Source organism: Argopecten irradians, chromosome 3, assembly GCF_041381155.1.
Source record: "Argopecten irradians isolate NY chromosome 3, Ai_NY, whole genome shotgun sequence".
In the NCBI taxonomy this organism is placed as follows: Eukaryota; Metazoa; Mollusca; class Bivalvia; order Pectinida; family Pectinidae; genus Argopecten; species Argopecten irradians.
Genome location: NC_091136.1, coordinates 62578264 through 62593291, shown reverse-complemented (window position 1 = coordinate 62593291; position 15028 = coordinate 62578264). Strand labels below are relative to the sequence as shown.

The 15028-nt window shown below is 40.7% G+C and overlaps 1 protein-coding gene across 1 annotated transcript in view; it reads left to right on the top strand.

Moving 5' to 3' along the window:
- Positions 1–11741, top strand: part of LOC138319781 (serologically defined colon cancer antigen 8 homolog) — an 88771-nt gene extending 77030 nt beyond the window's left edge. The window contains 4 exon segments of the mRNA XM_069262915.1: positions 6993–7125; positions 11089–11168; positions 11170–11263; positions 11581–11741. Of these exon segments, the coding sequence (XP_069119016.1) occupies positions 6993–7125; positions 11089–11168; positions 11170–11263; positions 11581–11741 (468 nt within the window).
- Positions 11742–15028: the final 3287 nt, after the last annotated feature.

Sequence of the window (15028 nt, the reverse complement as noted above, 5' to 3'; positions counted from 1 at the left end):
AGGTCTTATAGAGAGAGAGGTACATTAACATACAAGTCAGGTCTTATAGAGTGAGAGGTACATTAACATACAAGTCAGGTCTTAGAGAGAGAGAGGTACATTAACATACAAGTCAGGTCTTAGAGAGAGAGGTACATTAACATACAAGTCAGATCTTAGAGAGTGAGAGGTACATTAACATACAAGTCAGGTCTTAGAGAGAGAGGTACATTAACATACAAGTCAGGTCTTATAGAGTGAGAGGTACATTAACATACAAGTCAGGTCTTATAGAGAGAGAGGTACATTAACATACAAGTCAGGTCTTATAGAGAGAGAGGTACATTAACATACAAGTCAGGCCTTAGAGTGAGAGGTACATTAACATACAAGTCAGGTCTTAGAGAGAGAGGTACATTAACATACAAGTCATGTCTTATAGAGAGAGAGGTACATTAACATACAAGTCAGGTCTTAGAGAGAGAGAGGTACATTAACATACAAGTCAGGTCTTAGAGAGAGAGAGGTACATTAACATACAAGTCAGGTCTTAGAGAGAGAGAGGTACATTAACATACAAGTCAGGTCTTAGAGAGAGAGGTACATTAACATACAAGTCAGGTCTTAGAGAGAGAGAGGTACATTAACATACAAGTCAGGTCTTAGAGAGAGAGGTACATTAACATACAAGTCAGGTCTTAGAGAGAGAGGTACATTAACATACAAGTCAGGTCTTAGAGAGAGAGGTACATTAACATACAAGTCAGGTCTTAGAGAGAGAGAGGTACATTAACATACAAGTCAGGTCTTAGAGAGAGAGAGGTACATTAACATACAAGTCAGGTCTTAGAGAGAGAGAGGTACATTAACATACGAGTCAGGTCTTATAGAGTGAGAGGTACATTAACATACAAGTCAGGTCTTAGAGAGAGAGAGGTACATTAACATACAAGTCAGGTCTTAGAGAGAGAGGTACATTAACATACAAGTCAGTCTTAGGAGAGGTACATTAACATACAAGTCAGGTCTTAGAGAGAGAGGTACATTAACATACAAGTCAGGTCTTAGAGAGAGAGGTACATTAACATACAAGTCAGGTCTTAGAGAGAGAGGTACATTAACATACAAGTCAGGTCTTAAGAGAGAGAGGTACATTAACATACAAGTCAGGTCTTAGAGAGAGAGGTACATTAACATACAAGTCAGGTCTTAGAGAGAGAGAGGTACATTAACATACAAGTCAGGTCTTAGAGAGAGAGAGGTACATTAACATACAAGTCAGGTCTTAGAGAGAGAGAGGTACATTAACATACAAGTCAGGTCTTATAGAGAGAGAGGTACATTAACATACAAGTCAGGTCTTAGAGAGAGAGGTACATTAACATACAAGTCAGGTCTTAGAGAGAGAGGTACATTAACATACAAGTCAGGTCTTAGAGAGAGAGAGGTACATTAACATACAAGTCAGGTCTTATAGAGAGAGAGGTACATTAACATACAAGTCAGGCCTTAGAGAGTGAGAGGTACATTAACATACAAGTCATGTCTTAGAGAGAGAGGTACATTAACATACAAGTCAGGTCTTAGAGAGAGAGGTACATTAACATACAAGTCATGTCTTAGACTAGAGAGAGAGGTACATTAACATACAAGTCAGGTCTTATAGAGAGAGAGGTACATTAACATACAAGTCAGGTCTTATAGAGAGAGAGGTACATTAACATACAAGTCAGGTCTTAGAGAGAGAGGTACATTAACATACAAGTCAGGTCTTAGAGAGAGAGGTACATTAACATACAAGTCAGGTCTTAGAGAGAGAGGTACATTAACATACAAGTCAGGTCTTAGAGAGAGAGGTACATTAACATACAAGTCAGGTCTTAGAGAGAGAGGTACATTAACATACAAGTCAGGTCTTATAGAGTGAGAGGTACATTAACATACAAGTCAGGTCTTAGAGAGAGAGGTACATTAACATACAAGTCATGTCTTAGAGAGAGAGGTACATTAACATACAAGTCAGGTCTTTAGAGAGAGAGGTACATTAACATACAAGTCAGGTCTTAGAGAGAGAGGTACATTAAAAATAAGAGAGTACATAGTAGAGAAGAGAGGTACATTAACATACAAGTCAGGTCTTAGAGAGAGAGGTACATTAACATACAAGTCAGGTCTTAGAGAGAGAGGTACATATTAACATACAAGTCAGGTCTTAGAGAGAGAGGTACATTAACATACAAGTCAGGTCTTATAGAGTGAGAGGTACATTAACATACAAGTCAGGTCTTATAGAGAGAGAGGTACATTAACATACAAGTCAGGTCTTAGAGAGAGAGGTACATTAACATACAAGTCAGGTCTTAGAGAGTGAGAGGTACATTAACATACAAGTCAGGTCTTATAGAGAGAGAGGTACATTAACATACAAGTCAGGTCTTAGAGAGAGAGGTACATTAACATACAAGTCAGGTCTTAGAGAGAGAGGTACATTAACATACAAGTCAGGTCTTAGAGAGAGAGAGGTACATTAACATACAAGTCAGGTCTTAGAGAGAGAGGTACATTAACATACAAGTCAGGTCTTAGAGAGTGAGAGGTACATTAACATACAAGTCAGGTCTTATAGAGAGAGAGGTACATTAACATACAAGTCAGGTCTTAGAGAGAGAGAGGTACATTAACATACAAGTCAGGTCTTATAGAGAGAGAGGTACATTAACATATATATCAGGTCTTAGAGAGAGAGGTACATTAACATACAAGTCAGGTCTTAGAGAGAGAGAGGTACATTAACATACAAGTCAGGTCTTAGAGAGAGAGAGTACATTAACATACAAGTCAGGTCTTAGAGAGAGAGAGGTACATTAACATACAAGTCAGGTCTTAGAGAGAGAGGTACATTAACATACAAGTCAGGTCTTAGAGAGAGAGGTACATTAACATACAAGTCAGGTCTTAGAGAGAGAGGTACATTAACATACAAGTCAGGTCTTAGAGAGAGAGGTACATTAACATACAAGTCAGGTCTTAGAGAGAGAGGTACATTAACATACAAGTCAGGTCTTAGAGAGAGAGAGGTACATTAACATACAAGTCAGGTCTTAGAGAGAGAGGTACATTAACATACAAGTCAGGTCTTAGAGAGAGAGGTACATTAACATACAAGTCAGGTCTTAGAGTGAGAGGTACATTAACATACAAGTCAGGTCTTAGAGAGAGAGGTACATTAACATACAAGTCAGGTCTTAGAGAGAGAGGTACATTAACATACAAGTCAGGTCTTAGAGTGAGAGGTACATTAACATACAAGTCAGTCTTAGAGAGAGAGGTACATTAACATACAAGTCAGGTCTTAGAGAGAGAGGTACATTAACATACAAGTCAGGTCTTAGAGAGAGAGGTACATTAACATACAAGTCAGGTCTTAGAGAGAGAGAGGTACATTAACATACAAGTCAGGTCTTAGAGAGAGAGGTACATTAACATACAAGTCAGGTCTTAGAGAGAGAGGTACATTAACATACAAGTCAGGTCTTAGAGAGAGAGGTACATTAACATACAAGTCAGGTCTTAGAGTGAGAGGTACATTAACATACAAGTCAGGTCTTAGAGAGAGAGGTACATTAACATACAAGTCAGGTCTTAGAGAGAGAGAGGTACATTAACATACAAGTCAGGTCTTTAGAGAGAGAGAGGTACATTAACATACAAGTCAGGTCTTAGAGAGAGAGGTACATTAACATACAAGTCAGGCTTAGAGAGAGAGTACATTAACATACAAGTCAGGTCTTAGAGAGAGAGAGGTACATTAACATACAAGTCAGGTCTTATAGAGAGAGAGGTACATTAACATACAAGTCAGGTCTTAGAGAGAGAGAGGTACATTAACATACAAGTCAGGTCTTAGAGAGAGAGGTACATTAACATACAAGTCAGGTCTTAGAGAGAGAGGTACATTAACATACAAGTCAGGTCTTAGAGAGAGAGAGGTACATTAACATACAAGTCAGGTCTTAGAGAGAGAGAGGTACATTAACATACAAGTCAGGTCTTAGAGAGAGAGAGGTACATTAACATACAAGTCAGGTCTTAGAGAGAGAGGGTACATTAACATACAAGTCAGGTCTTAGAGAGAGAGGTACATTAACATACAAGTCAGGTCTTAGAGAGAGAGAGGTACATTAACATACAAGTCAGGCCTTAGAGAGTGAGAGGTACATTAACATACAAGTCAGATCTTAGAGAGAGAGGTACATTAACATACAAGTCAGGTCTTAGAGAGAGAGGTACATTAACATACAAGTCAGGCCTTAGAGAGAGAGGTACATTAACATACAAGTCAGGTCTTAGAGAGAGAGAGGTACATTAACATACAAGTCAGGTCTTAGAGAGAGAGGTACATTAACATACAAGTCAGGTCTTAGAGAGAGAGGTACATTAACATACAAGTCAGGTCTTATAGAGAGAGAGGTACATTAACATACAAGTCAGGCCTTAGAGAGAGAGGTACATTAACATACAAGTCAGGTCTTAGAGAGAGAGAGGTACATTAACATACAAGTCAGGTCTTATAGAGTGAGAGGTACATTAACATACAAGTCAGGTCTTATAGAGAGAGAGGTACATTAACATACAAGTCAGGTCTTAGAGAGAGAGGTACATTAACATACAAGTCAGGTCTTAGAGAGAGAGGTACATTAACATACAAGTCAGGTCTTAGAGAGAGAGGTACATTAACATACAAGTCAGGTCTTAGAGTGAGAGGTACATTAACATACAAGTCAGGTCTTAGAGAGAGAGGTACATTAACATATATATCAGGTCTTAGAGAGAGAGGTACATTAACATACAAGTCAGGTCTTAGAGAGAGAGAGGTACATTAACATACAAGTCAGGCTTTAGAGAGAGAGGTACATTAACATACAAGTCAGGTCTTAGAGAGAGAGGTACATTAACATACAAGTCAGGTCTTAGAGAGAGAGGTACATTAACATACAAGTCAGGTCTTAGAGAGAGAGAGGTACATTAACATACAAGTCAGGTCTTAGAGAGAGAGAGGTACATTAACATACAAGTCAGGTCTTAGAGAGAGAGGTACATTAACATACAAGTCAGGTCTTAGAGAGAGAGGTACATTAACATACAAGTCAGGTCTTAGAGAGAGAGGTACATTAACATACAAGTCAGGTCTTAGAGAGAGAGGTACATTAACATACAAGTCAGGTCTTAGAGAGAGAGAGGTACATTAACATACAAGTCAGGTCTTAGAGAGAGAGGTACATTAACATACAAGTCAGGTCTTAGAGAGAGAGGTACATTAACATACAAGTCAGGTCTTAGAGAGAGAGAGGTACATTAACATACAAGTCAGGTCTTAGAGAGAGAGGTACATTAACATACAAGTCATGTCTTATAGAGAGAGAGGTACATTAACATACAAGTCAGGTCTTAGAGAGAGAGGTACATTAACATACAAGTCAGGTCTTAGAGAGTGAGAGGTACATTAACATACAAGTCAGGTCTTAGAGAGAGAGAGGTACATTAACATACAAGTCAGGTCTTAGAGAGAGAGAGGTACATTAACATACAAGTCAGGTCTTAGAGAGAGAGAGGTACATTAACATACAAGTCAGGTCTTAGAGAGAGAGGTACATTAACATACAAGTCAGGTCTTAGAGAGAGAGAGGTACATTAACATATATATCAGGTCTTAGAGAGAGAGGGTACATTAACATACAAGTCAGATCTTAGAGAGAGAGGTACATTAACATACCAGTCAAGTCTTAGAGAGAGAGGGTACATTAACATATATATCAGGTCTTAGAGTGAGAGGTACATCAACATACAAGTCAGGAGAAGGTACTTATAGAGAGGAGAGGTACATTAACATAAAAGTCAGGTCTTAGAGAGAGAGAGGTACATTAACATACAAGTCATGTCTTATAGAGTGAGAGGTACATTAACATACAAGTCAGTTCTTAGAGAGAGAGAGGTACATTAACATACAAACCAGGTCTTAGAGAGAGAGAGGTACATTAACATATATCAGTCTTAGGTCTTAACAGTGTCTTAGAGTTACATTAACATACGAGTCAGGTCTTAGAGAGAGAGGTACATTAACATATACATAAATATAATCAGGTCTTAGAGTGAGAGGTACATCAACATACGAGTCAGGTCTTATAGAGAGAGGTACATTAACATACAAGTCAGATCTTAGAGAGAGAGGTACATTAACATACAAGTCAGATCTTAGAGTGAGAGGTACATTAACATACAAGTCAGGTCTTAGAGAGAGAGGTACATTAACATACAAGTCAGGTCTTAGAGAGAGAGAGGAACATTAACATACAAGTCATGTCTTATAGAGTGAGAGGTACATTAACATAAAAGTCAGGTCTTAGAGAGAGAGAGGTACATTAAGATACAAGTCATGTCTTAGAGAGAGAGAGGTACATTAACATACAAGTCATGTCTTATAGAGTGAGAGGTACATCAACATACAAGTCAGATCTTAGAGAGAGAGGTACATTAACTTATATATCAGGTCCTAGAGTGAGAGGTACATCAACATACAAGTCAGATCTTAGAGAGAGAGGTACATTAACTTATATATCAGGTCCTAGAGTGAGAGGTACATTAACATACAAGACAGGCCTTAGAGAGAGAAGTACATTACCATACAAGTCAGGCCTTAGAGAGAGAGGTACATTACCATACAAGTCAGGTCTTAGAGAGAGAGGTTCATGAACATACAAGTCAGGCCTTAGAGAGAGAGGTACATTACCATACAAGTCAGGTCTTAGAGAGAGATGACATGATAGTACTAAATCGGGCTCTGATTTCTCGAAACAAACTTAAGTCAAAAACTGACTTAAGTCATAAATTTTCATATAAGTTACATTAGGAGAATAACTTCAGTTTTGACTTAAGTCTTCACTTAAGTTTCGAGAAATCAGGGCCAGGTCAAGTATTAAACTAAGTTGTAATGATAACATCAACATTTACTTCAGTTACACCTGGCTAAGCTGGCCCGAGACAGTATAGAAAGAGGTCGTAATGAGGATCTGAAAGCCATATCACAGCGCTCTCAGCACCGAGAGGAAGAACTCAACACATACATAGATGAAATTGAGGATAAACATGGTAATCTCACCTTTTGACTTTCTGCTGTAGACATTTTCTTCATGTATTTTTTAGCACACCATCATAATTAGTGGACTATGCAAATTGCCATTCGTCCGTGGTACGTGGTCCGTCCATCTGTCTGTCCTGCCGTCTGTTAACAATTCTTGTTAGCCCACCACCATCAGATGGTGGGCTATTAAAATTGCCTTTCGTCCATGGTCCATGGTCCGTCCGTCGGTCCGTCTGTCTGTCCGTTAACAATTCTTGTTACCGCTATTTCTCAGAAAGTGCTGAAGGGGTCTTTTTAATTTCACATGTAGGTTCCCCTACGGCCCTAGTTGTGAATATTGCATTTTGGGACCGATCAGTCAACAAGATAGCCGACTGGCGGCCATCTTGGATTTTGATAGTTAAAGTTTGTTACCACTATTTCTCAGAAAGTACTGAAGGGATCTTTCTCAAATTTCATATGTAGGTTTCCCTAGGGCCCTAGTTGTGCATATTGCGTTTTGGGACGGATCAGTCAACAAGATGGCCGTCCGGTGGCCATCTTGGATTTTGATAGTTAAAGTTTGTTACCGCTACTTCCCAGAAAATACTGAAGGGATCTTTCTCAAATTTCATATGTATGTTCCCCTTGAACCCTAGTTGTGCATATTGCATTTTGGGACTGATCGTTCAACAAGATGGCCAACAGGCAGCCATCTTGAATTTTGATAATTAAAGTTTGTTACTACTATTTCTCAGAAAGTTTTGAAGAGATCTTTCTCAAATTTCATATGTATGTTCCCCTTGGAACTTAGTTGTGCATATTGCATTTTGCGACCGATCGGTCAACAAGATGGCCGACCGGTGGCCATCTTGGAATTTGATAGTTAAAGTTTGTTACTGCTACTTCCCAGAAAGTACCAAAGGGATCTTTCTCAAATTTCATATGTATGTTACCCTTGGACCCTAGTTGTACATATTGCATTTTGGGACTGATCAGTCAACAAGATGGCCGCCATCTTGGAATTTGATAGTTAAAGTTTGTTACTGCTACTTCCCAGAAAGTACCAAAGGGATCTTTCTCAAATTTCATATGTATGTTACCCTTGGACCCTAGTTGTACATATTGCATTTTGGGACTGATCAGTCAACAAGATGGCCGACCGGCGGCCATCTTGGATTTTGATAGTTCAAGTTTGTTACCGCTATTTCCCAGAAAGTACTGAAGGGATCTTTCTCAAATTTCATATGTAAGTTTCCCTAGAGACCTTGTTGTGCATATTGCATTTTGGAACCGATAGGTCAACAAGATGGCCAACCGGCGGCCATCTTGGATTTTGATAGTTAAAGTTTGTTACCACTATTTCTCAGAAAGTCCCGAAGGGATCTTTCTCAAATTTCATATGTAGGTTTCCCTAGGGCCCTAGTTGTGCATATTGCATTTTGGGACCGATCGCTCAACAAGATGGCCGACCGGTGGCCATCTTGGATTTTGATAGTTAAGGTTGTTACCGCTATTTATCAGAAAGTACCGAAGGGATCTTTCTCAAATTTCATGTGTAAGTTCCCCTAGGACCCTATTTGTGCATATTGCATTTAGGGACCGATAGGTCAACAAGATGGCCGACTGGCAGCCATCTTGGATTTTGATAGTTAAAGTTTGTTACTACTATTTCTCAGAAAGTACTGAAGGGATCTTTCTCAAATTTCATATGTATGTTCCCTTTGGACCCTAGTTTTGCATATTGCATTTTGGGACCGATTGGTCAACAAGATGGCCGATAGACAGCCATCTTGGATTTTGAAAGTTAAAGTTTGTTACCGCTATTTCCCAGAAAGTACTGAAGGGATCTTTCTCAAATTTCATGTGTAAGTTCCCCTAGGACCCTATTTGTGCATATTGCATTTTGGGACCGATCAGTCAACAAGATGGCCGACCGGCGGCCATCTTGGATTTTGATAGTTAAAGTTTGTTTCCGCTATTTCTCAGAAAGTACTGAAGGGATCTTTCTCAAATTTCATGTGCATGTTCCCCTTGAACCCTAGTTGTGCATATTTGCATTTTGGGACTGACTGATCGTTCAACAAGATGGCCAACAGGCAGCCATCTTGAATTTTGATAATTAAAGTTTGTTACTACTATTTCTCAGAAAGTTTTGAAGAGATCTTTCTCAAATTTCATATGTATGTTCCCCTTGGAAACTTAGTTGTGCATATTGCATTTTGCGACCGATCGGTCAACAAGATGGCCGACCGTGGCCATCTTGGAATTTGATAGTTAAAGTTTGTTACTGCTACTTCCCAGAAAGTACCAAAAGGGATCTTTCTCAAATTTTCATATGTATGTTACCCTTGGACCCTAGTTGTACATATTGCATTTTGGGACTGATCAGTCAACAAGATGGCCGCCATCTTGGAATTTGATATTGTTAAAGTTTGTTACTGCTACTTCCCAGAAAGTACCAAAGGGATCTTTCTCAAATTTCATATGTATGTTACCCTTGGACCCTAGTTGTACATATTGCATTTTGGGACTGATCAGTCAACAAGATGGCCGACCGGCGGCCATCTTGGATTTTGATAGTTCAAGTTTGTTACCGCTATTTCCCAGAAAGTACTGAAGGGATCTTTCTCAAATTTCATATGTAAGTTTCCCTAGAACCCTTGTTGTGCATATTGCATTTTGGAACCGATAGGTCAACAAGATGGCCAACCGGCGGCCATCTTGGATTTTGATAGTTAAAGTTTGTTACCACTATTTCTCAGAAAGTCCCGAAGGGATCTTTCTCAAATTTCATATGTAGGTTTCCCTAGGGCCCTAGTTGTGCATATTGCATTTTGGGACCGATCGCTCAACAAGATGGCCGACCGGTGGCCATCTTGGATTTTGATAGTTAAGGTTGTTACCGCTATTTATCAGAAAGTACCGAAGGGATCTTTCTCAAATTTCATGTGTAAGTTCCCCTAGGACCCTATTTGTGCATATTGCATTTAGGGACCGATAGGTCAACAAGATGGCCGACTGGCAGCCATCTTGGATTTTGATAGTTAAAGTTTGTTACTACTATTTCTCAGAAAGTACTGAAGGGATCTTTCTCAAATTTCATATGTATGTTCCCTTTGGACCCTAGTTTTACATATTGCATTTTGGGACCGATTGGTCAACAAGATGGCCGATAGACAGCCATCTTGGATTTTGAAAGTTAAAGTTTGTTACCGCTATTTCCCAGAAAGTACTGAAGGGATCTTTCTCAAATTTCATGTGTAAGTTCCCCTAGGACCCTATTTGTGCATATTGCATTTTGGGACCGATCAGTCAACAAGATGGCCGACCGGCGGCCATCTTGGATTTTGATAGTTAAAGTTTGTTTCCGCTATTTCTCAGAAAGTACTGAAGGGATCTTTCTCAAATTTCATGTGCAGGTTCTCCGAGGTTTGAAAAAGTTTGAAAAGCAGGGAAAAGATCCCTCTCTCTGTTGTCAGACATAGATCATTCTTTGGTGGGCGCTAAGATCCCTCTTAGATCGCTTGTTTCAATACTCTTTCTGAAATTAAATAATATATTCATTCTTTAATTTTAGAAAGGTAAATATTTTCAATGTTTTAGTTTGAAAGTTTCCTGCTTGTAATAACATAGAAAGTACATCAGATACATGTCATGTATGTTTTTTATGCTGCAACATTCGTTAGAAAACCATCATTAAGCTCAAAGTTGTCAACAATTTTGCAAATGTGTCCGCCATTATTTAAAACCCTTTTTTTGCCTTGGAAGTAGCTTGTCAATTGAATTGGCACATGTGCTGAAATTCTAGAATCCAGCTGTTTTCCGTCCCTGCTGAATACAGCAAAAACATTTGTAGTAGGTGTATTCAGACTATACCTATATGCTATTTGCAGGATAAAATATAACAGTGGTAAAGGAGAACAACAGTACACCAGCTGATTTAGTGTAGTGTCTATTTACAATTACAGACTTCTATATTCTATTTATAGCTCGAACTTCTCATGACATGGATGTTATGATAAAACGACAAAACAAACTGATTGGGAAGTTACGAGACGAGTGGCTCTCACAAGAGACAAGCTGCCCAGATAGAGACACTGACAAAGACCTCATCATACAGAAAAGCAAAAGTTAGCTCAGCCTTCACAGGGGGGACTGAATGGAGTGTGTAAGTGTATCGTACAGAAAAGCAAAGTTAGCTCAGCAGAAAAGCAAAGTTAGCTCACTCACAGGGGGCACTTACACTGAATGGAGTGTGTAAGTGTATCGTACAGTATTAGCTCAGTACAGAAAAGCAAAGTTAGCTCAGCCTTCACAGGGGGACTGAATGGAGTGTGTAAGTGTATCGTACAGAAAAGCAAAGTTAGCTCAGCCCTCTTCACAGGGGGACTGAATGGAGTGTGTAAGTGTATCCTACAGAAAAGCAAAGTTAGCTCAGCCTCACAGGGGGACTGAATGGAGTGTGTAAGTGTATCGTACAGAAAAGCAAGTTAGCTCAGCCCTCACAGGGGGACTGAATGGAGTGTGTAAGTGTATCGTACAGAAAAGCAAAGTTAGCTCAGCCTTCACAGGGGGACTGAATGGAGTGTGTAAGTGTATCGTACAGAAAAGCAAAGTTAGCTCAGCCTTCACAGGGGACTGAATGGAGTGTGTAAGTGTATCGTACAGAAAAGCAAAGTTAGCTCAGCCTCACAGGGGGACTGAATGGAGTGTGTAAGTGTATCGTACAGAAAAGCAAAGTTAGCTCAGCCTCACAGGGGGACTGAATGGAGTGTGTAAGTGTATCGTACAGAAAAGCAAAGTTAGCTCAGCTCTCACAGGGGGGACTGAATGGAGTGTGTAAGTGTATCGTACAGAAAAGCAAAGTTAGCTCAGCCCTCACAGGGGACTGAATGGAGTGTGTAAGTGTATCGTACAGAAAGGCAAAGTTAGCTCAGCCCTCACAGGGGGACAGAATGGAATGTGTAAGTGTATTGTATAGAAAAGCAGAGTAAGCTCAGCCCTCACAGGGGACTGAATGGAGTGTGTAAGTGTATCGTAGAGAAAAGCATAGTTAGCTCAGCTCTCACAGAGGGACAGAATGGAGTGTGTAAGTGTATTTTACAGAAAGGCAAAGTTAGCTCAGCTCTTACAGGGGGACTGAATGGAGTGTGTAAGTGTATAGTATGGAAAAGCAATGTAAGCTCAGCCCTCACAGGGGACTGAATGGAGTGTGTAAGTGTATCGTACAGAAAAGCAAAGTTAGCTCAGCCCTCACAGGGGGACAGAATGGAGTGTGTAAGTGTATTGTACAGAAAAGCAAAGTTAGCTCAGCTCTCACAGGGGGACTGAATGGAGTGTGTAAGTGTATCGTACAGAAAAGCAAAGTTAGCTCAGCTCTTACAGGGGGACTGAATGGAGTGTGTAAGTGTATCGTACAGAAAAGCAAAGTTAGCTCAGCCTCACAGGGGGGACTGAATGGAGTGTGTAAGTGTATTGTACAGAAAAGCAAAGTTAGCTCAGCCATCTCACAAGGGGACTGAATGGAGTGTGTAAGTGTATCGTACAGAAAAGCAAAGTTAGCTCAGCCCTCACAGGGGACTGAATGGAGTGTGTAAGTGTATCGTACAGAAAAGCAAAGTTAGCTCAGCCCTCACAGGGGGACTGAATGGAGTGTGTAAGTGTATCGTACAGAAAAGCAAAGTTAGCTCAGCTCTCACAGGGGACTGAATGGAGTGTGTAAGTGTATCGTACAGAAAAGCAAAGTTAGCTCAGCTCTCACAGGGGACTGAATGGAGTGTGTAAGTGTATCGTACAGAAAAGCAAAGTTAGCTCAGCTCTCACAGGGGACTGAATGGAGTGTGTAAGTGTATCGTACAGAAAAGCAAAGTTAGCTCAGCCTCAAGGGGACTGAATGGAGTGTGTAAGTGTATCGTACAGAAAAGCAAAGTTAGCTCAGCTCTCACCGGGGACTGAATGGAGTGTGTAAGTGTATCGTAGAGAAAAGCAAAGTTAGCTCAGCTCTCACAGGGGGACAGAATGGAGTGTGTAAGTGTATCGTACAGAAAAGCAAAGTTAGCTCAGCTCTCACAGGGGGACTGAATGGAGTGTGTAATGGAGAAAAGTTAGTCACACAGTAAAGTGTATGTACAGAAAAGCAAAGTTAGCTCAGCTCTCACAGGGGACTGAATGGAGTGTGTAAGTGTATCGTACAGAAAAGCAAAGTTAGCTCAGCTCTCACAGGGGACTGAATGGAGTGTGTAAGTGTATCGTACAGAAAAGCAAAGTTAGCTCAGCCCTCACAGGGGACTGAATGGAGTGTGTAAGTGTATCGTACAGAAAAGCAAAGTTAGCTCAGCTCTCACAGGGGGACTGAATGGAGTGTGTAAGTGTATCGTACAGAAAAGCAAAGTTAGCTCAGCTCTCACAGGGGGACTGAATGGAGTGTGTAAGTGTATCGTACAGAAAAGCAAAGTTAGCTCAGCTCTCACAGGGGACTGAATGGAGTGTGTAAGTGTATCGTACAGAAAAGCAAAGTTAGCTCAGCTCTCACAGGGGACTGAATGGAGTGTGTAAGTGTATCGTACAGAAAAGCAAAGTTAGCTCAGCCCTCACAGGGGACTGAATGGAGTGTGTAAGTGTATCGTACAGAAAAGCAAAGTTAGCTCAGCCCTCACAGGGGGACTGAATGGAGTGTGTAAGTGTATCGTACAGAAAAGCAAAGTTAGCTCAGCCCTCACAGGGGACTGAATGGAGTGTGTAAGTGTATCGTACAGAAAAGCAAAGTTAGCTCAGCCCTCACAGGGGGACAGAATGGAGTGTGTAAGTGTATCGTACAGAAAAGCAAAGTTAGCTCAGCTCTCACAGGGGGACTGAATGGAGTGTGTAAGTGTATCGTACAGAAAAGCAAAGTTAGCTCAGCTCTCACAGGGGGACTGAATGGAGTGTGTAAGTGTATCGTACAGAAAAGCAAAGTTAGCTCAGCCCTCACAGGGGACTGAATGGAGTGTGTAAGTGTATCGTACAGAAAAGCAAAGTTAGCTCAGCCCTCACAGGGGACTGAATGGAGTGTGTAAGTGTATCGTACAGAAAAGCAAAGTTAGCTCAGCTCTCACAGGGGGACTGAATGGAGTGTGTAAGTGTATCGTACAGAAAAGCAAAGTTAGCTCAGCCCTCACAGGGGACTGAATGGAGTGTGTAAGTGTATCGTACAGAAAAGCAAAGTTAGCTCAGCTCTCACAGGGGACTGAATGGAGTGTGTAAGTGTATCGTACAGAAAAGCAAAGTTAGCTCAGCCTCTCACAGGGGACTGAATGGAGTGTGTAAGTGTATCGTACAGAAAAGCAAAGTTAGCTCAGCTCTCACAGGGGACTGAATGGAGTGTGTAAGTGTATCGTACAGAAAAGCAAAGTTAGCTCAGCTCTCACAGGGGACTGAATGGAGTGTGTAAGTGTATCGTACAGAAAAGCAAAGTTAGCTCAGCTCTCACAGGGGACTGAATGGAGTGTGTAAGTGTATCGTACAGAAAAGCAAAGTTAGCTCAGCTCTCACAGGGGACTGAATGGAGTGTGTAAGTGTATCGTACAGAAAAGCAAAGTTAGCTCAGCTCTCACAGGGGACTGAATGGAGTGTGTAAGTGTATCGTACAGAAAAGCAAAGTTAGCTCAGCCCTCACAGGGGACTGAATGGAGTGTGTAAGTGTATCGTACAGAAAAGCAAAGTTAGCTCAGCCCTCACAGGGGACTGAATGGAGTGTGTAAGTGTATCGTACAGAAAAGCAAAGTTAGCTCAGCCCTCACAGGGGGACTGAATGGAGTGTGTAAGTGTATCGTACAGAAAAGCAAAGTTAGCTCAGCCCTCACAGGGGACTGAATGGAGTGTGTAAGTGTATCGTACAGAAAAGCAAAGTTAGCTCAGCTCTCACAGGGGGACTGAATGGAGTGTGTAAGT